At 34.5% G+C, this 26,037-nt stretch overlaps 3 protein-coding genes across 6 annotated transcripts; 2 read left to right on the top strand and 1 right to left on the bottom strand.

Annotated features, from left to right (window-relative positions):
• The first annotated feature begins 1,398 nt into the window (after positions 1 to 1,398).
• LOC120279441 lies at positions 1,399 to 4,735 on the top strand. Its single transcript, XM_039286378.1, has 4 exons — positions 1,399 to 1,406; positions 2,002 to 2,104; positions 2,998 to 3,159; positions 4,422 to 4,735. Exons 1-4 carry the CDS (start codon positions 1,399 to 1,401, stop codon positions 4,551 to 4,553), a joined length of 405 nt encoding a protein of 134 aa, XP_039142312.1. The 3' UTR covers positions 4,554 to 4,735.
• Positions 4,736 to 16,900: 12,165 nt separating this feature from the next.
• Positions 16,901 to 20,403, top strand: LOC120277633 (aspartyl protease family protein 1-like). Of its 4 annotated transcripts, none has more exons than XM_039284496.1 (10): positions 16,901 to 17,228; positions 17,324 to 17,459; positions 18,251 to 18,489; positions 18,567 to 18,791; positions 18,878 to 19,013; positions 19,094 to 19,167; positions 19,247 to 19,340; positions 19,424 to 19,484; positions 19,649 to 19,713; positions 19,936 to 20,403. In XM_039284496.1, exons 1-10 carry the CDS (start codon positions 16,918 to 16,920, stop codon positions 20,071 to 20,073), a joined length of 1,479 nt encoding a protein of 492 aa, XP_039140430.1. In that variant the 5' UTR covers positions 16,901 to 16,917; the 3' UTR covers positions 20,074 to 20,403. The 4 variants fall into 4 exon arrangements, with proteins under 4 accessions (XP_039140430.1, XP_039140425.1, XP_039140436.1 ...); XM_039284491.1 differs by having other exon boundaries at positions 19,649 to 19,720; XM_039284502.1 differs by having other exon boundaries at positions 19,424 to 19,545; positions 19,649 to 19,720; positions 19,936 to 20,077.
• A 1,251-nt stretch (positions 20,404 to 21,654) lies between these two features.
• Positions 21,655 to 25,002, bottom strand: LOC120278227 (serine/threonine-protein kinase MRCK beta). The gene is made up of 5 exons (XM_039285175.1): positions 24,848 to 25,002; positions 24,643 to 24,765; positions 23,131 to 23,343; positions 22,763 to 22,927; positions 21,655 to 22,110 (listed from the first exon to the last, which is right to left on the bottom strand). The coding sequence occupies exons 1-5, from the start codon at positions 24,980 to 24,982 to the stop codon at positions 21,814 to 21,816; spliced, it is 933 nt and encodes a 310-aa protein (XP_039141109.1). The 5' UTR covers positions 24,983 to 25,002; the 3' UTR covers positions 21,655 to 21,813.
• Positions 25,003 to 26,037: the final 1,035 nt, after the last annotated feature.

The following is a 26,037-nucleotide window of genomic DNA, read 5'->3' as shown; positions in this document are numbered from 1 at the left end:
GACCTTCCACCGGACCACAAAGGGTTAGGTCTATATTTAGGAAGAGATTTATCACTTGGAACTTTAGAGTTCATTGCAACTCTATGCGAAAAGTAGGTGTTGAGATCGTCTCGATTTCTCCTCCGGGACATGTATAGAGTTAGGCATAGCTGACCTTAGATTTGGGACTATGTATGTAAGGATTTCCATGACTCACCATTGCATTGATTAGGAAGCATAATAGAGTTCTTATAGCGAAGCGATTATCCTAGGTGAAGCTATTATCCGAGTACCCCATCTTTATCGATCATTGTCTTACCTCTTCTTACTTTTGCTCTTTTCACTTGTTGATTTTATTGTTGAGAATTGAATCAATTTCTACACCTATCACAATTGATCTTCATAGCGCAGAATCAAATTAAGTATTTCACTCCCACTGGATTCACCCTACCACCCGGTCAAGTTGTCAACTACTCAATCTGTACTCATTTTCCTTGATATCACACACAAACTCTATGATAAAATTACTATATACATATATATATATATATATGTATATATCAAGAGAGAGGAGGGAGACATCACTAATAGAGAGAAAACGTCAAACATGGTGTGGTCCAGCTCTGATCTTCATTTTATGCTTTCATATTGAAATTTAATACTGGGACAAATACTGATACCAAAGAAATATGATGGATTTCCATTATATAATTCAAAGAACAAGGATGAAGGTTCAATAATGGTGGAAGCTTTCTTTGATCCCTTGTGTCCTGATAGCAGAGACTCTTGCCTCCATTGAAGCAAAGCTTCAGGCCGCTCACTCCCCTCACTTCTCATCTCCTTCCAGGCTCTACATCCCTTCCTGTCCAAGTGCCTCTCATCAACCCTCTCTCTCTCTGCTAAATTTTATTTTTATAATTATGTTTTATAATCCAATATATATTTATGAAAAATTGTTTCTGCTATAAATATTTCTTTATCAGCTTAATGGAAGTTAGTATATATTGTTTCAATAGTTGTGTTATAGTTGATATTTTATTTTATTTTTATCAGCTTTTATAAAGTTATATAAATTGTTTCCTCAATAAATTATTTGATATTTTATTTCTTTATCAGCTTAAAAAGTTGTGAGTCTCCAATTTCTGGAGAGTGATTATTATATATATATATATATAGAGAGAGAGAGAGAGAGAGAGAGAGAGTTAAAGTATAACTTTTGTACTTGTGATTTATTGATGATGATTTTTGTCTTTGTATTTTCAAAATATTTAAATTAATCTGTTTGCATAAAAATATTTAGTAAAGTGTTTGAAATAGTAAAAAAAACTATTATTAAAGTACTAAAAAAATATGGTCAGAATGAACGATACACTTAATCCATATATATATATATATATATATATATATTCTTATCTTTCAATGGTCAAGTAATCTTATGTACATTTATATATGTGGGCTTAAAATTGCAATTTTGGTCCTTGTGGTTTATCTGAACAATGATTTTTGTCTTTATATTTTTAAAATGTTTAAATTATTTTATATATAAAAAATACTCTAGTGGTTGAAATAGTAAAAAAAAAAGAAGACAAAAATAAATGAAAAAAATTAAAGTCAGAGTAAAAATTACACTTAGTCTATATATATATAAACTAATCAATTTGATTTTTTAAATGTATATGTATAAAAATTTATATAATTACATTAATAGTAATTAAAAAAATTCACATTAAAATTATATATGTATATTAATTATGAGTGTTTGTGAAGATTAAAAGTTTTTAATGTTAATTAATTAATTTAATTATTTGATTAAATCTTGGGAAAATTTATTGTTGGCTTAGCTTTATCAATGCATATGATTTACCCTAAATCCTTATTTATGAGTGATAATTATTATTTTTAAATAATTTAATATATTTAAAAAAAAGAAAATTTTTTTGGATACATCAATGCAAAATTAAACAAATTTTAATCTCTATATTTTATTTATTATTTATTATTTATATTTAATAAATATTGCAGTTATCATAGCAATGCATACATTGCTAGCCTTGCTCTTCACATTGGCAACAACCTCAATTCATCAACAACCTTTCCATTGTTAGAACTCTTCTTCAAGTTTCAGGTAATTTATTTTATTTAATTAAGTTTTTCTTTTCAACTCAATTTATTTTCTCATGTTATTTGGAATATAAAATATAAATGAATATTTATTAATGCACCTTTATTATCAGTTAATATTATTAATAATTATGACTATAATGAAATTGTTGATATATTCTTTTTTTTGTATAATTTTCTTTATTAGTTTTGCATTATATCCCTTCAAAATAGGGCAATTATTTACACCTCTTGCTCGTTTCATATATTATTTGTTATCCCCTCCTTTAAATTTGTTTTACTTATGACCTTTACATAATTTTTTTCATTTGGTCAAAATAAAATTTTAATTATTTATTTTATAACATATTAAAAAACATCGTTTATTTTAATAAATAAATCATGATTTTTTTTATAAAAAATCAGAAAGATATAAAATTGAATGTAATGTGTAAAAAAAAAGGATATTTTGTCATATGGTAAAATAATGATATGCATTAAAAAAACCTTAGTTATTTTTCCAAGAAGGTTCTTGTATAAATAATATAATAAATCAATGAGAAAATAATATCCGCAAATATATTAGCATATACCTACTTTTTTTATAGATAATATTAGCATATAACTATTTTTTTTCCAAAAAGTCCATTATAGCGTATACCTAACTTTTTATAAAAGTTATATACATAAAAAAAATGTCAAATTTTAATGAGTGTGCATGATATTTGATTTTATTGAGAGATTTGCATGGAATTAAGCAAATTGTAGTAGTTTACATGCAAAAAAAAAAAAAAAATCTTATTATATTTTCTATTTAATATCTGATTATATAGATTAAAAAACTGTTTTTTCTCCAAGGAGTATATTAGATTGGCAAAATAATATACAAGTATATCTAATGTATTTTTCATTGAACAGGAAAAATACTACAATGATCCAACTTTCAACATGTCAAGGGCAATGGTAACAGATGATATAACCAATCTTGCCATTTCATTGATTGGTAAATCATATTCACAAGCATTTAAAGCCGGTTTCCAAGATCCACAGATCAATGAAGCTCAAAAAATTTCTTTCAAGGTAAATATATTATTATTATTATTTTATTTTATTTTGAGGTAGGAGAATAAAATATAAAATTTTCAATTACATGAGTGGTTAAAGTTAGGGATGTAAATGACATACCGCTACTCATAAGCTACTCGAGCTCAACTTAAGAAATATTCGAACTCGACTCAATCATGGTCAAGCCGAGATTGAGCTCGAGTAGCTTAAATAGTCGAGAGAGTTGAATTCTTGTATCTTAATACTTGACTTGAGTGCTCATGCTTCTAATCAAGTAATTGTATGTATAATATTTTTATATTTTAATATATATTACTTTATTTTGAAAAAATTATAATTTTATCCCTTAAAATTAAAACTTTAAATTATCTTTTTTCTTCAAAAATGATTAAGTATGTCGTTTTTTATTTTTTAAACCTAAAAGTTGTCTCTCTATATATATAATCTAGCTTAATTCTTAGTTTTTATCGAGCTTAATTATGCAAATTCGAGTAGTAAGCTCAGTTTGAGTTGAGCTCGAGCTATGAAAACAAAACTTGATTGAGTTTGATCCAAGTTTCAAGTAGTGAGTCTTCAGTTAAGTTTGATTTATGTATTGATTCGAGTTCGAGTTCCAAAAAAAATAAAAATAAAAACACTCAATTGAGTTCGAGTCCAATTTCAAGCAATGAGTTTTCCTTCAAGCTAAAGCACCCTACGGCATAGCTTGAGCTCAATTACAACCCTAGTAAGGTAAATAAATTTAAAACTGACCCAAATTTAATTGTATCATGTATGTTACCAGAAGACATTATTATTACTATCCTCATACAATTTTGTGATTTTTTTTATTTTATAAATCTCTGGGTTTATTTTTATTATTTAAAACACCACCCTCCTATCTTCACAAATAACTGAAATAAACCAAAAACTATATATATATATATATATATAACAAATATTTCTCTCTCACACACACACACACTCTCTCTATATTCTAAGTTTATTCTTATGCAATTAAATATCTTTGAAAAGTGATTTTTTTAAAGAAATATGAGTAAGGTATATTGAAACCATAATGATAGCAAAAGTAAATTATTTAACATGATTTATTTATTTGAGAAAATAAATGTTTTTTTTTTAATTTTGGTAAAAAGTTTTTTTTATAGGAGTACTTTTCTGAATTAACTTCCACATATAGATATTAAATTTTTTCTGTTTCTTTAAAATAGAAAACATAAATCCCCGTAATAAATATTGTTGTTGTTATTATTATATTATTTATTTTGCTTTCTCAGTATGGTTGTTCAAGAGGAGTAGCAAGCACACCAACATTCTTGGTTAATGGATTTGCACTTCCTGGGGCTGGTGCTGCCATACCATTCCAACAATGGAAAAGTATCATTGATCCACTCTTGAAAAATGACTAATAAGAACTTTTACTTTTAGAGACCGTTGATTCATGAAATCTTATATATTACCCAAAACAAGATTACTGAAAATGTGATTTCTAAGAGATATTAATGGGAATATGCCAAATTTCTGTTTAGTTGATAAGGTAGTAATATAGTTGGAATGTAATATTGTCATATTTGGTTAAGTCAGAATCTTACATTACCAATTATTATTTTACTAAAATACTCTTACGTATACATGTTATGTTTCTACCCTAAACAACCTGTTAAAGCAAATGAATCATTTCCCACAATTCATGGAAATGATTGAAAAGATTTGGGCATCAATCAAAATTCAGCAAATCAATCCAATTATAGAACATTCCTTTTGATTTGGTCATTCCCAATTATAGGATCTGCTTCCTTGTATTCAAATATCCTCAGATTATATATTGTCATGCATAGCGACATGAGAATTGAATCAAGAAAGCAATTTTACATGGTATCAGAGTCACTCATTGATCCTAGGGCTTCATCTCTTCCTTCGTTGCCTTGTCTTTTTCTCGGCCTCGCGTGATGGACAACTCCCAAAGCTATGCACCCTCCTCCCAAGTAACGACGATCGCTCCTATTCTCTCTATCACCCACCGGGCTCATAACTCGTTCTCCTCCTCTTCTTCCTCACGCCACCATCCCCAACATCTCTCACTTTTGTCTCCATTAAACTTATCGAGACCAATTATCTCCCTTTTGAAAAGCCAAGTTCAACCATTTCATTGGCCAAAATTTAGAAGCTTCATCTGACGGTTCCTCGCCTCCCTCTCCCTCATCTTTCCTCCGACGATGCACACTGTTATTCCTAATCCACCACGCACGCTTGGTTTCGTATGCACCACCACTTGTTTCCTCTCAACGCTACCTCTCCGAATCTGAGATTCCACTCGCCGCTGGTCTTTCCTCCTCTCAAGAAATTTGGCATTGCTCTCAACAAAATTACAATCAACAACTTCTAGCCACGCCATATATCGCTTTTCAACTTCTTTCTATCTCCAAAGGTACTAAAACCATATCTCAATACTCTAGCAAATGCCAAGCATCTTGTCGATTCTCTGCAGCCCATCAATTGTCCGGTACCAATGATGATCTTGTGTCCTCTCCGTTTCCACGTGGGTCCTCATCCCGACTATGCCATGCTTGTTACCTCTTTTTGCAAACTTCCCCGCTCTCTCTCTCTCGATCTCCGTGCTCGCCTCCTATCTTTGAAACTCAAACCAATCTTGCTAGCTGCCCCCATTGCTTCCGCCTAACGCCTTTTTACTACTACTTCCTCACGGGGTCACAGCACGCCGAGTGGTCGCGGGAAATCATGGTGCCTGCCTGGTCGTGGTTGGTCGTGGACGGTTTTCCCAACCTAATCAATACAAGTATGCTCGTCCCTCTCCCACTCCATAGCATCTTGGGTCCTCCTCCGTGGGAGCCAATCTCTACATTGTGGTTCTACCAAAATTCAATGCCAAATTTGTAATAAACTCGCCACTCATCGTCTACATGTTATCGCTACTACACCACTTCGTAGTTTGATCTAAGCCATTCCTTTGCCGGTATGCAACCTCCTAAATTCTCGATACAACTCGGTACCTCGACATCGGGCGCCATCACCACATAACGTGCATGGCTCTGCTCCTTAACTAAGTCTCGTGATATGATGGATCCGACTCAGTCATGCTTGTAATGGTGAGTTTCTTCCTACACAAAGACATGTGTTCAATGTCTCTACCTACTTTCCTGCTCCTTTCACCTTTCCAAATGTTCCGTGACATCCCTTCTACAAGTAAAACCTCTCTCTCGCTGGCTAAATTTACTTCAAAGATAACTCTCGTGAGTTTTACCTTTATCCTTGGGGTTTTTCTATTAATGACTTACATTCCTGGATCTCCATTATTTCTGGACTGTGAGTATGGCCTTTTTCCCTTGGCCATACCACCTCTCCTCAGTCCCCACCGCCTCCCGTAGGTCTCATCTACCCTCCGGCATCATCGCTAGGGCCATCCATCCTGTGCATGTCTTGTTCACATTAGCTAATGCACAACAATCTTTGGGTTCCCTCCCCTATCTTGTTGCAATCCTAATTATGTAAAACCTAGTGTCTCTCGAGCAAATCAACTCTGAGAATTCCTCTTCAACAGCGAGCCCAAAGCTTCAAGCGTTTGCCTGTAATTCATTCCGATGTCTTTGAAGTCGCCCGCTTCAACAAACAAACGAGTTATCAAGCTATTATGTTCTCTTCAATCGACGACTTTTGCATAATTTCCTTGGATTTATCCCATGCTACATAAACTCGAGGTGTTCAATCATTTTCAAAATTTTCTCAGCTCTTGTTGAAACCCAGCTTTTCCTCTCCCAAAATATTTAGTGGTGCTGGGACGGTGGTACTCGAGAAATGCCAACAAATCCTTTTCTCGGATCCGTGGGCTAGGAAAGGAAAACCATCAACGGCTTTTTCTTGCCCCCACACACCGGAAAGCAGTACGGGCTATCGAAATGGCTTAAACACCGCTACATATTGGCTCGGCATACGACACCAGCACCTTGCTTTCACCGTGTAACATTGGCTTTCCCCTATGGGTTGTAGCCAGCTCATGCACCTAATCCCATCAACTCGCTTTCCTACCGTCAGTCCTTCAATGGCGCCTCCATTTCAACTATTATTTCACACCACACCCAATTTCGCGCGTAATCGATACGATGATTTCATGGATGCTTGTCACTCCATTCCATGTGGACAAGAGCCGCCAACAAACCTCTCATCCAAGATCAATCGAGCGTGTTTTTCTAGGGTTTCGACGTACCGCTTACAAAGGCCACAGGACGCCGATAAATCCTCCTGACGACTTCATAGGGCAGATGCACTGGGCAACGATGAAACAACTCTTTCCTGGTAATGTTTCTTCTTCACGGCCGCCCACCTCAAGATGCCTCCCTCTCCGCCATCAACCTCTGGGCTCTGGTATCACTTTACGACCGCTACGTGGCTTACTAGCTCTAGGCCTATTGATAATCGGCCTCATTGTGGCACGATGCCGACGCTTTTCCAAGTCTCAAGCTAACTCACTCCATCATCATGCTGGGATTTCAACTCCACCGCGGTTGGCCCCCTGCTGATGGCTTTGCCGACCGCGCCCGGCTTCCAATTCTATTCCTCCCACGCACTCACAAGTAATCGGCATCTCTGAGCTGTACTGCACATCACCACCTACGCACATTTCTATCACCTCGGGATGTGCCTTCTCTCTCACCACCATCGCAAATGTGCGCATCCTCACTCTACCCAGAGGCACCACGTGATGTGAGGACATCTCACCATTAATAACCTCACACCAAATAGTGATTGACTCTACTCTTGTTGATCTCCAAAGAGTGTTCCTCGCAGATCAATTACCCAATCTAGCCACCTCTATGGTTACCAGACCAGCAAGACTCAAGACCCGGAAAGTCAAGGCGCTCACTGGGCCATTATTTATCCACTGCTAAGATCCTTCTCTCCCAAAGCACTCTGTCGCTATTTTATCTCTTCATCTCAATCGAACCCACTTGTTTTCTACTCGTTAAATTTCCGAGTGGCGATCGTATGAAGATCAAGAGTTTACGCCTCTCCTTATCGTACTTGACCTCGTCTCACCAGAGTGTCGTACATTGTTGGTCGCAAGTGGTGCTTTAAAATCAAACGTTGCGCTGGTTCTATCGGACGCCACAAAGCGCTTTGTGGCTAAGGGATTTCACCAACAACCCACTCCGATGATGCGTGAAACATCGAGCCCTCGCTATTAAACTTTTCACAAGCCATACTATCTGGGACCAGTGCTTAGTGCATTGCTATTTCGTTTGGTCATATCGCGCCAGCCCTGTCATTGCCGCGCATCCTCCACGTATTTCTCCTCTCAAACCGCTTTTCATGCAACAACCACCGAGTTTACGGATCTACTGGCCCTTCCTACGCATGTTTGCAAACTCCATCGTGTTATCTACGGGCTTTAAACAAGCTCCACGGGCTTGGTTTCCATCGCTTTAGTTCCTTTTCTACTTCACTATGGCTTTTCAACAATGCGCCAGTCGATCCCTCATTGTTTATATTTCGTCATCAAGTCTTATATGATGCTCTTTGTTATTATATGTTGACTTTATATCATCCATCGCAACAACACTTCTCTTATAACTCACCTTTTATCCAAGAACTTGGGATCGAATCGAAATCAAGGACCTGAGGACCATCGCATCTGGTCTTGAGGTTACCTATACGACTCCTCAAGCAGCTCATCATCTCTCTCAATGTAAGTATACGCTAGATTTATTGCGCAATGCTCCAATCACCTGGCTGATTGCAAACCATGTTCTACTCCTATCTCTACAAAATCCCAACTTCTCTATCCACTGGGTGTTACCTCCGATCCCACGTATCACCTAAGATAAGGATTGGCGTGACTCCAAAGATCTTACTCTTACTTTAGACTGTGAGCATCTCCTAATAGCCCATCAATATGCTAAAGACAATTATGCACATGCACCTCACAACGAGATCTACTTGGCTTCCGGCTAAACGATTTTCACGCTTATCCTCAAGGGTACCTGATCTTCATCTGATTCAGTTTAGTTCTTCTCCCTATAAATTGCGCCCATTGATGGGACAATATTGTCCGTATACTGAGATCTACCAACGCTCGTTTATCTGGACCAAACCCTGTTTCGGAGCGGGCAGGCGTTTCCCAAGTCTAGTACCGAATAATCAATATTTTGCCCACTTGCCAACACACAAAATACAACTGGGTTTCATGACTTGTCGCGTGAGCTTGGCTTTCGCTTTCTGCGTGACCCTATCATCCTTATCGCGGACAATATTAGTGCAACGTGATTTGGCTACTAATCCTGTTTTTCATGCCTGAATGTTAAACATATCGAGCTAGATTATCACTTTACCGGAATGGCACAACCACTATGCCGGTCCCATCTATTGATCAACAAATTGGCCGGAGATGTATCAAAGGCTGAACCCAAGCAACGATTTCAAATTTATCGTGCAAACTTGTCACCAGAGGATGCCAAGTTTGAGGGGCGTGTTAAAGCCAAAATGAACTATTTCTACAATTCATGGAAAATGATTGAAAGATTTGGGCAGACTAACTAAAAATTCAGCAAATCAATCCCAATTAGAACATTCCTTGATTTCGGCCACCCTAATTATGCAGGATCTGTTTCTGTATTCAAATATCCGGTATTATATATTGTCATGCATAGCTACATGAGAATTGAATCAAGAAAGCAATTCTTACACAACCCAACCAAGTAATATAAGATTACCTGATCTATATCTATGAAATAATCTAATATTATTTCCAGCCAAACTCCACCCTAATGTATGGTTTAGTTTTTTTTTAGTATAAAAAAAATTACTAGATGTGAAGTTTAATTTTCTATACAAATTTTTTTAGTTGATATAATATATATATATATATATATACAAAAAAAAAGTCATAGTATAATATTCAAAAGATATCACTTCTACAATAGGATAGTTGGTATTTTATTTTTCTCGTGACTTAAAAATCAAGGGCTTGATCAAGTGATTTGTCCACATTTTAAAAAGAAAAATTTTAGAAGACCACAAAAATAAAATAATAATTAAAGTGGAATAGTAATTAACATGAATTATTTAATTTAAATATTTAATTATAATAATTAAAATGAATAATAATCAACGTGAATTATGTAATTGAAAATTTTAATTATATTAATTAAAATAAATAATAGCAATTAACATAAAGGTATTAACCATAACTGACTACTTAAAATGCCCATTATTTCCAAAAAGACAAGGAGGTATTTTTATAATATTTCCTTATTCTAATTTTCTCATTCTACTTCTAATCATTTTGAATACTATTTTTATTTCCATTCCCTTGAGGCCAAACATGTATGGGCCAAGCTCATCAATGAAAAAAATAAAAGAGAAGAACAAAATTATATATATTTTTTAAAATAAATCACCAAAATTATTGATGATATTGTAGGAAACATCAATACCGTAGCAATCGCCGATGTTTGTATTATATAAACCAATGTATTTTGGATCGTTAGATCAAATTAATCATAACCGTCCATTTATTAAGTGGATGACCATAAATACCTCATCATTTTTATAAATGATATAGAAAAAGAAAAAAAAGAAAAAAACAAATGTGATATAGAAGCCATGGTGTTTGGTATTTATGTTTCTTTTATACTTATCTTACATCATTCATGGACATCTGTATATATTTAGGGTAACCAATTTAAATAATTTTTTACCTTTTTATTGTTTTTATCTGGGTTACTTAGTTTTAAAAAAATTACTATTTTGTTCTTTAATTTTATTTTTTGTTACAATTTTGTCATTCAAACATACATCATTAATAACAATCACACGTTGTATATGATATCTTAGATGCCAGATATGAGAAAACATGTGTCATGTACAATGTCACATGTGATCACCATTAAATCTGTCGTTAATTGTGTATACTCGGAGATCAAATTGTAACAAAAACTAAAAGTAAGATATCAAATCATAACTTTTTATAGTTGGGTAACCTAAATAGAAACACACTGAAAAAATAAAGAACCATATAGGTTATTTGTCATATAATTATATGGAGGATGAACTATTAGTAGTATTTATAGTAATAACTAGAGATGGGCACTGGGCCGGGATTAACTGGCCCGACTGCCAGTCCGGGCTCACTGCACCCACCGACTCGGGACCCCCGCCTGGATGTAGAACCAACTGCCGAGGGCTGGCCTGCCGAACTCATCAGTCCGGGATCACGAAGCTGGGCTCGAACCGGCCCGACTTCCATCTCGGTCCGATCGTTAGGCCAGCGTAATGTCACTCATTCACCCATATTTTAAAATTTCAAAAATTCAGTATAACAGAAGAAAAATGTCCGAAAAATCTGTGAAAAAATTTCAGAAAAATTTTATAGAAAAATAAATTAATTAAGACCCCAAAAATTAAGACCACAAGTTTCCAAATAATAAGAGATGTCCCACGTATTACATTAAATTTGAAAATAAATGGCTTGTACTTAATTCATTTACATGCCGAATCAAGTTGCCTACGTATCCTCCTTGGTGTGAGAGGAATCAAAGCCCACGTAGTTCTGTTAACAGTGTAATCGGTAACATCTAGGTCTTGGTTAAACTCAATGACTGTAGACATAGGACACGCAAAAATATCATTTACCATTAATGAAAGAATGGGGTATGGATTTTCATTACTTTGCCACCAGTTGAAGACGTTGAAAGTCATGTCTGTGTTGATTTCTTCTGAGAACCAGAAGATAGTGTTTAAATACAAGTCGAGCTTTGTATATTGTGATCCCCTGGTTTCTTCTTCGCCTTTCTCGCCGAATGATTCTCCTCCACCACCGCTAGATTGTCTCATCGCCTCTATGCAACTTGTGGAACTATATGGCTATATCTAATACAATAACTATCATATAATTGAACAAGTTGACTCCTAGTATCAACAACAATTTTTATTGACATCCACAATACTGTCGGAGTCCAGTTCAGATTCTTGAGTATCCACGCCACTCACGGGCAAGCTCATGGGAACCGGTTGGGAATCTTGTCCTCCATTGAATCCTAAGAATTTGTAATATGCTTGCAAATATTCTTGCAAACCTTCTAGCTTCTGCTTTGGATCAATAACAAATGCAACTAAACCAATAGGAGGTATATTTTTATAATAAGACAACCATTTAATTTTCATAGTAATCAACGCACTAAACAATTGTGGATCTAATCTAAACTTCCAAAATTGTTCAGCCATGTCAATAGCACCATATAAAAATAAATGGGAAGTAGGAAAATAAACTTGCGAAAACAAATTACTACATGTATTACGAGCTATAATTACCCAGTTATACTCATATAAACAAAAACCAACTAAAGAATCATTAACAAACTTAGTCAACAATGTCCTATAGGGAAATGTTGCACTAAGAAGCGATAAGTTGAGTTCCATCTTATTTTGACATCTTTAGGGAACTTTTTGACCCTCATGTTATGTGCTTTACAATAGCAAGCCCATTGTTTCATGAGGGTCATGCCTTTTCCCATATAAGCTACGACCTCCCTAACGGGGGAGTACAAATTCTTTAAGCTCTTCCAAACCACTTTGCACACATAAGTTTAAAACATGACAAACGCATCTTATATGAAAATATTTGCCACCACATGAAGGCCTCAAAAAATCTTCTAGAGGTGTAATTCAGGCCGTATTAGTAGAGGCATTATCAAAAGAAGTCGAAAAAATTTTAAACATTAAACCAAATTCTTCGATAACTCCACGCATAAGTCTATAAATATTATCGGCGCTATGAGACTCGTTGAACACCCTAAAAGCGAGAACGCACTTTTGGATATTCCACTTGTCGTCAACCCAATGTGCCGTAATACCTATAAAAGAATTTTCATGGAAAACATCGGAACATAAAGAAACCGAAGAGTTAAAAGTACGAAAATACTAACAAAGTTGTTCTCTACCATTCTTTTATTGTTTGAATATAGTTCTTTGAATTGTCCTCCGTGAAACCTTCTTGCACGCAGTTGTAGTGTGTTATTGATGCATTCTTGAACTTGACACCCTTTCCAAATGAAGTTGAACTGCAAGCGCCACGGAAATTGTCTCCCCAATTTTATCCCTCGTATTTTTGCTTTGCAGAAAAATGTAAAATAGAGACGATCGAGAACCCCGTACCTTCATCCATGTCAATCTAATTTGTGACTATGATCGAGCATGTCCAAAGCTCTGTCCGAGTGCTTCTTCTCCAAGTGTCCGTTGAATGTGTCAGTATCCTCCACCATTACAATGTTTAAATTCGGAACCACAATAATTACATTTACTATGTGTTACAATGCCATCATTATTATACAATTTTTGTAAAAATGAGTTTTAAAAATGTTAGATTTGAGGGCACTTTCGTGGAGTTGGTTGCTTGTCCGGCTTATGAGGGTGAGGGTACATCAACCTGCATCGATTGTTCCATCGAGCTCTAAAAAAATCTTGAAATGGATTGCTTTCTTGAGTAGGTGGTATGGGAGTGGAAGCTGATCCAACAACGCTTTTTCCTCTAGAGCATCCACCACGTGAAGCTCATATTAGTAATATCTAAGAATACAACAACTAATTTCATTCAAGTCTACAACAAATAATTCATACAAATATTTTCACAAGTCTACAAAAACTACACATAATAATCAGTGCAAATATTAGAAAATGCATACACAAGTCTAAAAACTAATAATGAAACTAAATATCTAAGAATACTACAAATAATTTTCATTGAAGTCTACAAAAAATAATTTCATGCAAATATTTACACAAGTATACAAAAACTACACATAATAATTTCTATGCAAATATAAAAATGCATACACAAGTCTAAAACTAATAATGAAACTAAATATGTACGAATACTACAAATAATTTCATTCAAGTCTACAAAAATAATTTCATGCAAATATCATAAATACAAACAAATAATTTCATACAAATATTAAAGATACAAAAAAAAAAAAAATTCATTCAACTCTACAAAATAATTTCATGCAAATATTAAAGAACACCAAATTTACAAAAACTAGATAGGTATAATTGTCATAAAAGTCCCTGTAATTGTAGTACTTTTCTATCTCTTTTAGTCCTTATAATACTTTTTAGAGAAATTTAAGTCCTCATATTTGATCGAGTTGGGACTTTCAGTCGAGGCGTAGATGGCGTTATCTTCGGCTTTCTTTCGAAATTGGGCATGGTTTTAAATATTTGATCATTAGCGTGACATTAAGTCCTCAGTATTTGATCGAGTTGGGACTTTTTAGTCCCTATTTCAGTAATAAAAAGTCACATTTGCAGTTAGGTTTAATTAAGTCCTCATATTTGATCGATTTGGGACTTTTTAGTCCCCCAATTTCATAATAAAAAAAGTCACGTCAGTGAAAAAGAAACGAGCAAAGCTTAACGCCATCTACGCCGAGACTAGAAAGCCCTCAACTCGATCAAATATGAGACTTAAACGTACCTAAAAAGTATTACTAAAGAGACTAAAAGGGCAAAGTACACAATTCGAGGGGACCATGTAGAATTAAACCTAATATAATAATTTCATGTACTTTTTAAAAACCCACAAGTTAAAAATAATTTTATTCAAGTCCATAAAAAATAATTTCATGCATTTTTCAAAAACACCACAACTCTAAACTAATAATAAAAATAAATATCATAAATGCAAAAAAAAAAAAATTCATTCAACTCTACAAAAATAATTTCATGCAAATATTAAAGAAAACCAAGTCTACAAAAACTAGAAATAATAATTTCATTTACTTTTTTAAAACCCATAAGTTAAAATTAATTTCATTCAAGTCCATAAAAAATAATTTCACGCATTTTTAAAAACTACAACTCTAAACTAATAATAAAATAAATATCATAAATGCATCATTCAACTCTACAAAAATAATTTCATGCAAATACTAAAAAACCAAGTCTACAAAAAAACTAGAATAATAATTTCATGTACTTTTTAAAAATCCACAAGTTAAAATTAATTTCATTCAAGTCCATAAAAAATAATTTCATGCATTTTTAAAAAACCACAACTCTAAACTAATAATAAAAATAAATATCATAAATGCAAAATTCATTCAACTCTACAATAATAATTTATCAAATATTAAAAAAACCAAGTCTACAAAAAAACTGAACTAATAATTTCATGTACTTTTTTAAAAATCCACAAGTTTAAATTAATTTCATTCAAGTCCATAAAAAATAATTTCATGCATTTTTCAAAAAAAACCACAACTCTAAACTAATAATAAAAATAAATATCATAAATGCAAAATTCATTCAACTCTACAAAAAAATAATTTCATGCAAAATATTAAAGAAAACCAAGTTTCTACAAAAAACTGAAATATTAATTTCATGTACTTTTTAAAAACCCAAAAGTTACAAATAATTTCATTCAAGTCCATAAAAAATACATTCATGCATTTTTCAAAAAAACCACAACTCTAAACTAATAATAAAAATAAATATCATAAATATCATAAATACAAAAAAATAATTTCATTCAAATCTACAAAAATAATTTCATGCAAATATTAAATAAAAACCAAGTCTACAAAAACTAGAAATAATAATTTCATGTATTTTTTTTAAAAAAACCACATGTCCATAGTAATAATAAAAATAAATATCAAGAATATAACTAATAATTTTGTTCAAGTCTACAAAAATAAATTCATACAATTATTTAAAAAAATAACTCTATGAAACCTACAAATAATAATATTATGCATTTTTTATATGTCCACAAATCTAAAATAATAATTAAAATAAATATCAACAATTTCAACTAATACGTTTATTCGTGTTTACAATAATAATTTCGTCCAAATATTTATAAAAAAAGTCAACCAAAACTACAAATAATAATTTAATGCATTTTTTTTAAAAAACCACAAGTCTAAACTAATAATTAAAATAAATATATCAAGAATGCAACTAATACTTGCATAATTAAAATAAGACAAGCCTAGAAACTATAACTAAACATAACAATAAATAAATCATCTCCAACCTTATTAATTGGGGACTTCCGAAATGTAAAAAATTAAGAGAAAACCTAAATTTGCACCACTCCAAGTCTCCAAGATTCCAACTTGTAATATTAAGCCTTGATAATGTTGACTTGAAATAATTAAACTCCAAGAATCCAAATAATATGCCTTGAGAGAGTGAGATTAAGAGAGAAGGAAAGTAGGAGATTAAGTGAGCATGAGAGTAATAATTGGTAAAAACTAAATAATACGGGGATGGAGGTATATATAGAAATTTATAAGAAATTTTAAAAAAAATGAAATTTTCAAAATTCAAAATTTGAATTTAAAAAATAAAATAAAATAAAGCCCAACGTCCCAACCCGCAACCCGCCAGGTTGCAACCTGTATCTAATCCTGGCTTAGCCTGGTGGGCCATAGGTTGGGCTTAACCCAACCGTAACCAACCCATCTCCATGACGGGTCGATTACAGATTGTTGGCCCGGCCCACCGGGTCAGTGACCCGGCGGGTCGGTTCCGGACTGGTCACGGGCCGGGCCGAGTTGCCAGACGGCCTGTTCCCACCTCTACTAATAACTACTTAAAAATCAGTTGATTTTTTTAAAATAATCAGGGTCTCTTTGCCAGAAAAGAATATTTCAGGGACTTGTATTAAATTTAACTTTCAATATAAATATATATATATAATATAAACAAAAGCCTTGTTTTGGTTTCTCAGGTGAAAACGCTGGCCATAGGATGAGGTTTCTCTCGTTTCCCCTCCTCCTCCTCCTCCTCTCCGCCGTCGCCGTCTTCATCGCCGGCGACGGCGCCGGCGCCGCCATCCTAGGGTTGGATCTCCACCACCGATTCTCCCCCACGGTGCGCCACTGGTTCGACTCACGCGGCTTCGGCGGCGCCTCCGGCTGGCCGGAAAATGGCACGGCCGAATACTACGCCGCCCTCGCCGCCCACGACCGCGCTCTCCACGGCCGTTCACTCTCTTCTTCCCCGCCTGACCTCACCTTCTCCGAGGGCAACGTCACCATCCGCATCACCTCCCTTTCTTTGTATAGTGCTCTCTTGCTCTTTCTTTGATCTGTGTTTGTGAATTTTTTAGGGTTTTTCTTGGGTTTTTTTTTCACTGGGGTTCCAAGTTTCACAGCTTGCACTATGCGATGGTGACGGTGGGGACGCCGGGTGCGACGTTTCTAGTGGCGTTGGACACTGGGAGTGACCTCTTCTGGTTGCCTTGCGATTGCTATGGCTGTGCTTCGAGTTCATCCTTGAATTCCATGCCCGTATGTCTTCCCCCTTTTGGATTAAATTTTGCATCTTGATTTATCTTGTGATAAATTTTTGTTCTTTTACTCTCTCTCTCTCTGTTTGATTGTTTATATATTAGGACTAAACATGGTGTTCATTGTAGAGTGGTTCCTAGTTGTTATTACTCTCTGATGTCCATGAATTCTAGTCATGTTGCAGCTGAGTGATGTTAATTTCCTTTCAAAATGGTACTAATGTGTCACTCTCCTTGCTTTATGTTCATGATTTTAGTTTTATCTTTGTTTAGTGATAGTAGCTTCTTTACCAAATTTAGTAATCTGTTGCTGGTCTTGCTTTTCTGTCCGTGAGATTTTCAGATGAAGGGAAAGGATCATTATCCTTGATCTAGGTAGCTAAATCATCTGCATTGCATGAATATAATGCAGTAATTGAATGTAAATCTATTTTTAGAGAACATAGTCCTATCGAGAAGATTGTTGAAGGACCATGTAATATTGTTTCTAAAAGTATTTTGAAGTGTGATTTTCTTTTATGGTTCATAAATTTCAGGTTTTATCAAGTGTACCATCTTACTTGCATATGGATGACAGTCGAGTTATCTGCTTAACCATGCTGCCCAAAGTTTTCCTTGAACAAAAGTGGTTGAATATTTTGGCCTGTGCCCTCCATGTTCTTTTTATTCTAATAAAATTTTGTTTCAACCCCTTTGTATTTGAATGTGTAATTAAATGTTTTTTCTCTCTCTTTCTGTGAGCATTTAATTTCTTCTTCTTGGTTGAAATTTACCAAAAGTATCATGCAACAGGATTTTCAGGTTAGCTTGTATAGTCCCAATGCATCTGTGACTAGTCATGCAGTTCCTTGCAATAGCAACTTCTGTGAACAGCAAAAAACTGGTTGCTCTGGAGTAACTAGCTCTTGTCCGTACAAGGTTGTATATGTATCTAATGATACTTCTTCTTCTGGAATTTTTGTTGAGGATGTCATGTTCTTCAGAACAGAAGATACTCAGTCTGAAATTGTTGAGGCACGGATAATATTCGGGTATGCCTTGTTACTCAGACTTTTTGCATTTTTTCCTGTGAATAACTTCCTGATTAATTAATAAAAGGATTGTGCAGTTGTGGACAGGACCAAACTGGTGCTTTTCTAGAACATGCAGCTCCCAATGGTTTACTTGGGCTAGGTATGGAAAAGGTATCGGTTCCAAGCATTTTATCAAGTGCTGGATTCACATCAAATTCCTTTTCTATGTGCTTTGGGCATGATGATATTGGAAGAATCAGCTTTGGAGACAAAGGTAGCTTAGACCAAGATGAAACTCCATTCAATGTCGACCAGTTACAGTAAGTGCCCTCAAATTTTATCAATAACTTTTTTCCTCAAAAAAAATATTTTTTTCTTACTGCTGTTTATTTGTTTGTTTTGCTAGCCCTAAATACAACATCAATATAATTGGAATGCTTGTAGGAAATTCTGCCATTGATGCAGATTTCAGTGCTTTGGTTGACACTGGTACCTCATTCACATATTTTATTGAACCAATATATTCGCAACTCTCAAAAGCTGTAAGTCTATATAACATAACTTTTACCACAAAATGAAGTATATCACATACTAATAAATTTCTATTGTGTGACTTTCCCAGTTCCATGAGCAGGTGCAGGATAAACAATACACAACTGATTCAAAGATCCCATTTGAATATTGTTACATTATGAGGTCAATTTTTTCACAAGGTCTTGAGTATTGATATTGAAGTATTGGTAAGACTAACTTATGACATTTTGGCTAGTTGCAGTTCTGGTACAAGTAATGTACCTACTGTAACCCTAACAACAAGCAGTGGTAGTCCTTTTCCTGTTAACTATCCAATAATTGCCTTCCCTGTTCAGGTTTAGTTTTTGATTCTCATGCTACTGATCTATTTTGCAAGACCAAAGCTTCCGATCAGTTTCTTATGTTTTTTGATGTGCAGGCAAATGAATTAGCATATTGTTTTGCTGTTGCCAAAGGTGACAAACTGAACATCATTGGGCGTAAGTTCTTCGATGCAAAACTCAATACATCTTTCAGCCCATCCATCCTAATAGAATTTTTGTAATGGACTAAATCCAATTTCAGATTTCTATTTTATAGATTTCCAAATGATTATTCCATCTTATTCCTGTAAATGTGTATTGATCTACCATCTTTCATGCAGAAAACTTTTTGACCGGCCTTCAAGTTGTCTTTGATCGAGAGAGGATGATCTTGGGTTGGAAAAAGGTTAGCTGTAAGTTTTCTCCAACTCAATCATTTTCCCACACAACACTGCAACAAACCTCTCAATCATCAAATGAAAATTATCTGTTATAAGTAACCCGAATATTTTAAGATTTACTTCATCTATACATAGAGTGAGACCACCCACAGGGGTTCTGTTTGGTTCTTTCATCCCATCAATATATGATGGATTTTGTATTTATTTTATTTTCACTGTGTTTTCAGGTTATGATGTCAAAAATTCAGGCTCTCTTCCCACAACTCCTCGGAACTCATCATCTTCTCATCCTGGTGCTGCCGGGCCTAATATCAACAGGCCTGAGGCCAGGAAGGAGACGGGGAGCAATAACCAAGTCACCGTAGCGACATCCCCAGCCAATTATTCGACAAATTTGATGAACAATTTGATTTTGTTGTTGTTTCTTCTCCATTTGATCAATATCTGATCATGTCTTTCCTGTTATTCTGTAGATCTATGTCCAGGTTTGTCTCTATCTCAAAATGTATCGGTGGCCGATACTATTCCTTTGTATATTGGTCAAGGCTTATTAGGTTAGTTTACACGATATAAAGCCTTGGTTCTGGCATTTCATGTATTTTTCTCTAGTGAATGTCAGAAGTTGTAAAGAAATATGGTTGTGGTTGTTATATTGTCTTTTCAATAAGAGAATATGGTTGAGGTTATTGTCCTTTTTTACTAGAGATTATGTTCGGGATTGAATCCCGATCTCTTTGATCCTGATTGAGAAAGGAAATGAAATACTAACTCTCTTATGGTGGAATTGTTTTCTTCTGCATTTTGTACTTTTGAGGGAAAAGCAAGAAATGAAATTTTCTTATATGATTAAAATCCTAAACTATTTTATTATAAAGATTAAGTCTTAAGGTATTTTTTATTTTTATGTTTTTTGGTTCAATTGATATGTAGTGCTGTGAAATGAGCTGATATTAACAAGCCAAGCTTAAGCAAAGTTTTTAGGACTTCATAATATGTATATATATATATATATATATATATATATGGGTTTAAGTCATCTGTGTACGTACACATATAACTGTTTACTAAGAATGTTTATTTACAATTGTTGGATGATGATCCAACAGTTTTTGTTCATACAGAAACTGTGATGATTTATTATATACATAATACTGTATAACACTGTTTGTGAATAGATTGTAGCCGTTGGATAGTAATCTAATAGACGTCCATAGATTTGATGGGTCCTCTTTCCCTCAATATATATATATATATATATATTGAGGGAACTTAGCCAAAAACCTAATCTAACTTAAATATATTTTGGAGTTCGACTTTTTCATCCTTGCACACCATAGAATAAACTCACAATTACTTCGGACCCAATATAAAGTTAGAACAATCTCATCATTTTCGGTATTTCTAACTATTGTTAAAAATAGCAAAAAGACTTGAATACACGAAGAAACTCTACTACCTAGAAATCACTCCAAAAAAACTTTTTTTTTCTTGGACAAAATGCACTGAGTGCACCCAAACTAGTTGAAGATAATAGAAATTAATTAAAGTAACATGAATATAAAAATTCATATTAATAATTTTGTGTTTGATTGAGGAGATTTGTAAAAAATCTAAATTTAGATTCAGAAGAAACTTGGAAAAATATGAAGTATAAGATGATAAATAGCATACCTTTAAAATATAGAAGAATAAAAAAACAGGTAACTCAATAGGTAAACATAGAAGAAGAATCAAATGCTAAAAGCCAAATTAAGTTTCGATGACTTCTGTTAATTTTGAAGGTAAATAGAAATAAGAATTTCACATCAGATTTTCATAACACCCCTCTGAATAAACAATAAAAAAACAAAATTAAAAGAAAACACTCTACAATGCAATTTGTTTTGTTACAAATGCACAAGGGTTTTCCATTTTTGTCATACATTGAAGTAGCATTCAGGGAAAAGTTCAAAAACTAAATACATTATTATAAATAAGCATTCATATAGTACATATAGTGTTCATAACAATAGTACATAGTTTCAAAGTGGTCGGAAAAGGCACCGATATCCTCAATTTTCCAACCAAATGTGGGAAAAGAGACAGAATCCTTCTCGACATGCAATTTACTCTGGTTGTGCATCGTCTCCAACAGACGATGATGAAATTCTCAGATGATTTGATGTTGGAGTGCAAGGAGCCTCGGTATCACTGTCATCGAATTCATTTGTTTCCTGAATCGGAGAAGAGAAGTCGAGACACATTCCTTGTATGACTTGTTCGTAGGAGGCCGATAAGTCATTTGATGTTAGTTGATGATACTCAACAAGTTGATGAAGGCATTGGTTTTCTCTTGTCAGGTTTGTGTTTTCGTTTGCCAGTCTTGATTTTTCGGCTAGCAATGCCTCAAGTTGAAGCCTCACCTGAAAATTAACAGAACATAATAAGTTCATATTGTCAATTTCTAATGTGGAACTTCAGCGATCAGACAAATAAGGCAATAGTGTTATTTCTGCTAAATAAACAGATAAATCAGAGCATCACACATATATGAGGATAAAAGATTCAAGAGCACATCAACAATTTTTACGGGGGGGCTATGTTTCTGAGAATAATGTTAGCTTATAAAACCATAGTTTGTGCTGTTCATCTTAACATCAAGTTCCACTTTGATCAAGTTGTTAAGATAAATACCACTCAGAATAGCAACTATTGACTAAATAGCAACATGCTTTGTTACCTAAGTAAATAACTTAAACTTCCTTATTTTAAAAGGGTTTTAAGCAACGTATCCTCTCTATTATTGTTGTCTTATAAATCTGAAACTTAAACTTATCCACATCTCATAATTCAAACATTAGACAAATTAGAACCATAAACTTTTATAGTAATAATTAATGAACTTAAAACAAGTCATATGATGTAGAACTTAGCACTTAATTTCTTTATATTGAACTGCAATGAGCTGAATTAGTTTTGAAATTTTCATAATGCAGAACTTGGGCAATCTTTAAAAGAATATTAATATGTATAATTCAAATTTCCTTGCAATATAGAATGATATTGAAGTAGTACCAGATCATCTTCCTCTGCGCCAACACCTTTCTCAAGTCCATCTCTCAATCTCCTGTTCTCCTCTTCAAGAAGTGTGCACCTTTCTTGCATAAAACTCAATTCTGATTTTATATTTTTCAGTTCCCTCGCGAGCGAAGCTGCTTTAGTTGCCATGGAAAAAGCAAGCTGTAAACAACACAATAAATAAAAGTGGAAATAAGATGATTGGTATCAGAAAAAACAAAAGACTTCTAAATTTATTCATCAAATACACAGCTAAGATAGTGACAGCAACAAAAGATCAAATGGCTTCCTTGTTCATTCACTGAACAACATACAATTAAAAGGAAAAATTATAATAACAAAATCTTAACAGTTCTATAACTTACAGTTTTGGCCTTCTTGAGATTTCCACTCTTGAGAACATCTACTGATTTTTCTTCTTCAACCTCAAGTTTTTCATTGTCTGTCGCCTCATTTCGGTCTTCAGGCTCATTAGAAACACAATGGCGCTTTGCTTTTGGCTGGTTTTCATCTTCAACTCTCTGGTTTTCTCGTTTTGATCCTTTTGGAATAGAGGGCTTTGCAAGATCACTGACTTCCTATTCAAAAAGAACTTGGCAAACATTAGGCAGTGAATACTATACCAAAAACCATTCTATTATGACAATCACAAAACAAAATTAACCTTTTAGAAATTGCACATATACCTCCAGAAAAAATACATACAATAAAGTAAATATACATACTATAATTCATGATTGTAAAGTAACTAATCAGAGCACAAGACACAAGTTTGATCAATTTTTGTAATTATGCAAATACTTCTCAAAAGAAAACCAAACAAAAGGCAAATTTAACCATGTTGATTCCTGTTTTTGGAAACAACTATATACCCCAATAAATCTACCCCATGAAGTTTGTAAGCTTATGTATATCTCCTGAAAAAAAAAAGTATATTAAGCGGTAAATACAACTGAAAAAAAATTATGATATGACCATAATAACTTAAGTATATGTTTGCATTTTGCATTATATACCGTCTGGAACTACATGCTTTTCAAACAAGAATGGTAATTTACAATACACATACAAATAGAGGGGAATTTATTTTTATTATTTATTATTTTTATTATTTTTTTTATGCTATGAATTTAGTGCTCACAGCAGAAGACTTCTATGCAACCACAAACAACAATGCTATCAGAGGAGAAAAGATAAAAAAACAAACCTCTCGTATTTACTCATAAAAATTCAAACAAAACTTCTATTTACAAGAACAAAAAGAGATTTTTGTCTGGTTTCCAAATGAGCTAAGGAAAATGAAACTTTTTGCACATCATAAAATTTGGTGCTGATAGCTGAAAATTTCTACTCAACAAAAAGCTACACTTCTATAGAGGAAAAAAAATGGACAGAGAAAACTCTTGTTTTCTTTAAAAAAAAATCAACCAAAAATCCTTGTAAAGAAAAAAGAAGGGGATTTTTCTCTGGTTTCCACATGAGATGAGGAAAACAAAATCATTTTACTCCATGAAATTTGATGCTTAGATCTCAAGATTTCTGTGCAACCAAAAGCTACAGTGTTTGAGGAAAACAATCAACAGGGGAAAAAACTCTTCTTTTTCTTCATAAAAATCAACCAAAACTTCATGTTAAAAGCAAAAAAGAAGAAATTTTCTCTTTCTCTGGATTCCAGATGAGCAGAGGGAAATAAAACCTTTTTATTCTATAAAATTTGGTTCTGAAAACTGCAGACTCCTGGGCAGCCAAAAGCTACAATGCACCCATAGAAAAAATCACCCAAAAAAACTCTTGTATTTCCTCATAAAAATCAAACAAAACATCTTCTCAAAAGAAGGAGAAACTTTCAATGATTTCCATCTGAGCTGAGAAATCACCTGCTGCGCAGCGCTCAAAGTACCGGTGAGCTGCGAGAGCGATGAAGCGACCGAATCCAAACCACGGATAAGAAGCTGCGCATCCTCTCTGAGCCTCTTCGCTCGGTCTGATTCCACCCCACACTGCCCAAACACCCAAAAACATCAGATTAAAAAAAAAAAAACCTAGATCGGGAAATCGGAGAAGGTATTGAAGCTTATATACATCAATGGAGGATAAGAACCATCCAGCATGATCTTTAGGCTTGCGTTGCTCGAGAATGGCGTCGACCCGGTCCCGGAGCTTGCTCCACAATCGCTCATCGGAGGAGGGGCTTCGCAGAGGCGCCGATGAATCCATTGAGAGAGAGAGAGAGAGAGAGAGAGTAGTGAAAAAGAGGAAGAGAAGATTCAAATAGGGAAGTGATGGAAGTCTCCAACGGTCGGATTAGATTGGAGAAGTTGAAAGTGTAGTTAAATGACGAATTTACCCTCCAGGATAAGGGTGATGTGTTTCCCATTTATTTATTTGTTAATTTATTTTACTTTTATGGAAAATGGAAGTTTATATTTCTATCATTTTGGCACTTTAAAAAATAAATTATTGTATTTATATATTTATACAAAAAAATATTATCACCTGGTAGTTAAATGACTAATTTACGCTTTAGGAGAGTGAGGGTGATGTGTTTCCCATTTATTTATTTATTTTATTTTTAAAGCACTTGTGAATAATGGAAGTTTATTGATGAGATCCCAACTGTGAAGAAAGGGAAGCTACCAGTGTAGTCAGGCCTGCGGGAACCTCTGGCGAGGAGAGCTGATGGGGATAGAGTGGAGAGGAGAAGAACTTTACTTAGGCAAGAAGAGGAAGTAAGAAGGAAAAAGGGAGTTTTCGGGTGAGCTCTAGGTGGTGGTTGAGCCTTGCTTCCACGAAGAGACGGAGATGCGCGCTAGTTGTTGGTTGAGTTCTCGGTGATGGTTGAGCCTTGCTCCCACGATAGCAACGGAGATGTATTCCCGGTGATGGTGGAACTCTCAGTGGTGGTTGAGCCTGCCTCCCAAGGCAGCGAAGGAGATACACGTTCGGCATTGGTTGAGCTTCTGGTGGTGGTTGAGCCTTGCTCCCACAATAGCAACAGAGATGCCTTTTGCTCCCACAATGGCTTCGGCATTTCTCCTGGTGTGATACAAGTTGTGGTTGAGCCTTGCTCCTAGAGTGGTCAAGTTGACTCACCGACGGTGGTCGAGCTCCGCTCCCACGTCGGTGAAGGGCCACGGTCGTTGCACAAGAGGGAGGAGTCAAGGACCCACGGTCTCTTGGATCGGGGACAAACCGTTGGGTGGAAGGGTAACGGTGGTTCTCGGGTGGTTAACTTGAGGAGATGTGGTGTTGAGAGGTAGATGGCTAGGTCT

The sequence above is a fragment of the Dioscorea cayenensis genome, chromosome 2 (genome assembly GCF_009730915.1).
Source record: "Dioscorea cayenensis subsp. rotundata cultivar TDr96_F1 chromosome 2, TDr96_F1_v2_PseudoChromosome.rev07_lg8_w22 25.fasta, whole genome shotgun sequence".
NCBI classification, from domain to species: domain Eukaryota; kingdom Viridiplantae; phylum Streptophyta; class Magnoliopsida; order Dioscoreales; family Dioscoreaceae; genus Dioscorea; species Dioscorea cayenensis.
This window is presented reverse-complemented; position numbering and strand designations above follow the sequence as displayed.

Bases quoted from the DNA above. Each gene is read 5' to 3' on its own strand.
- LOC120277633 (XM_039284491.1), top strand. From the start codon at position 16,918: ATGAGGTTTCTCTCGTTTCCCCTCCTCCTCCTCCTCCTCTCCGCCGTC. The intron at 17,460-18,250 runs GTATGTCTTCCC...ATCATGCAACAG, and splicing joins CATCCTTGAATTCCATGCCC to GATTTTCAGGTTAGCTTGTA. The intron at 18,792-18,877 runs GTAAGTGCCCTC...TTGTTTTGCTAG, and splicing joins TTCAATGTCGACCAGTTACA to CCCTAAATACAACATCAATA.
- LOC120278227 (XM_039285175.1), bottom strand. From the start codon at position 24,982: ATGGATTCATCGGCGCCTCTGCGAAGCCCCTCCTCCGATGAGCGATTG. The intron at 22,928-23,130 runs GTAAGTTATAGA...TGTTGTTTACAG, and splicing joins ATCTCAAGAAGGCCAAAACT to CTTGCTTTTTCCATGGCAAC. The intron at 22,111-22,762 runs GTACTACTTCAA...GTTAATTTTCAG, and splicing joins GCGCAGAGGAAGATGATCTG to GTGAGGCTTCAACTTGAGGC.
- LOC120279441 (XM_039286378.1), top strand. The intron at 2,105-2,997 runs GTAATTTATTTT...TTCATTGAACAG, and splicing joins AACTCTTCTTCAAGTTTCAG to GAAAAATACTACAATGATCC. The intron at 3,160-4,421 runs GTAAATATATTA...TTGCTTTCTCAG, and splicing joins CTCAAAAAATTTCTTTCAAG to TATGGTTGTTCAAGAGGAGT.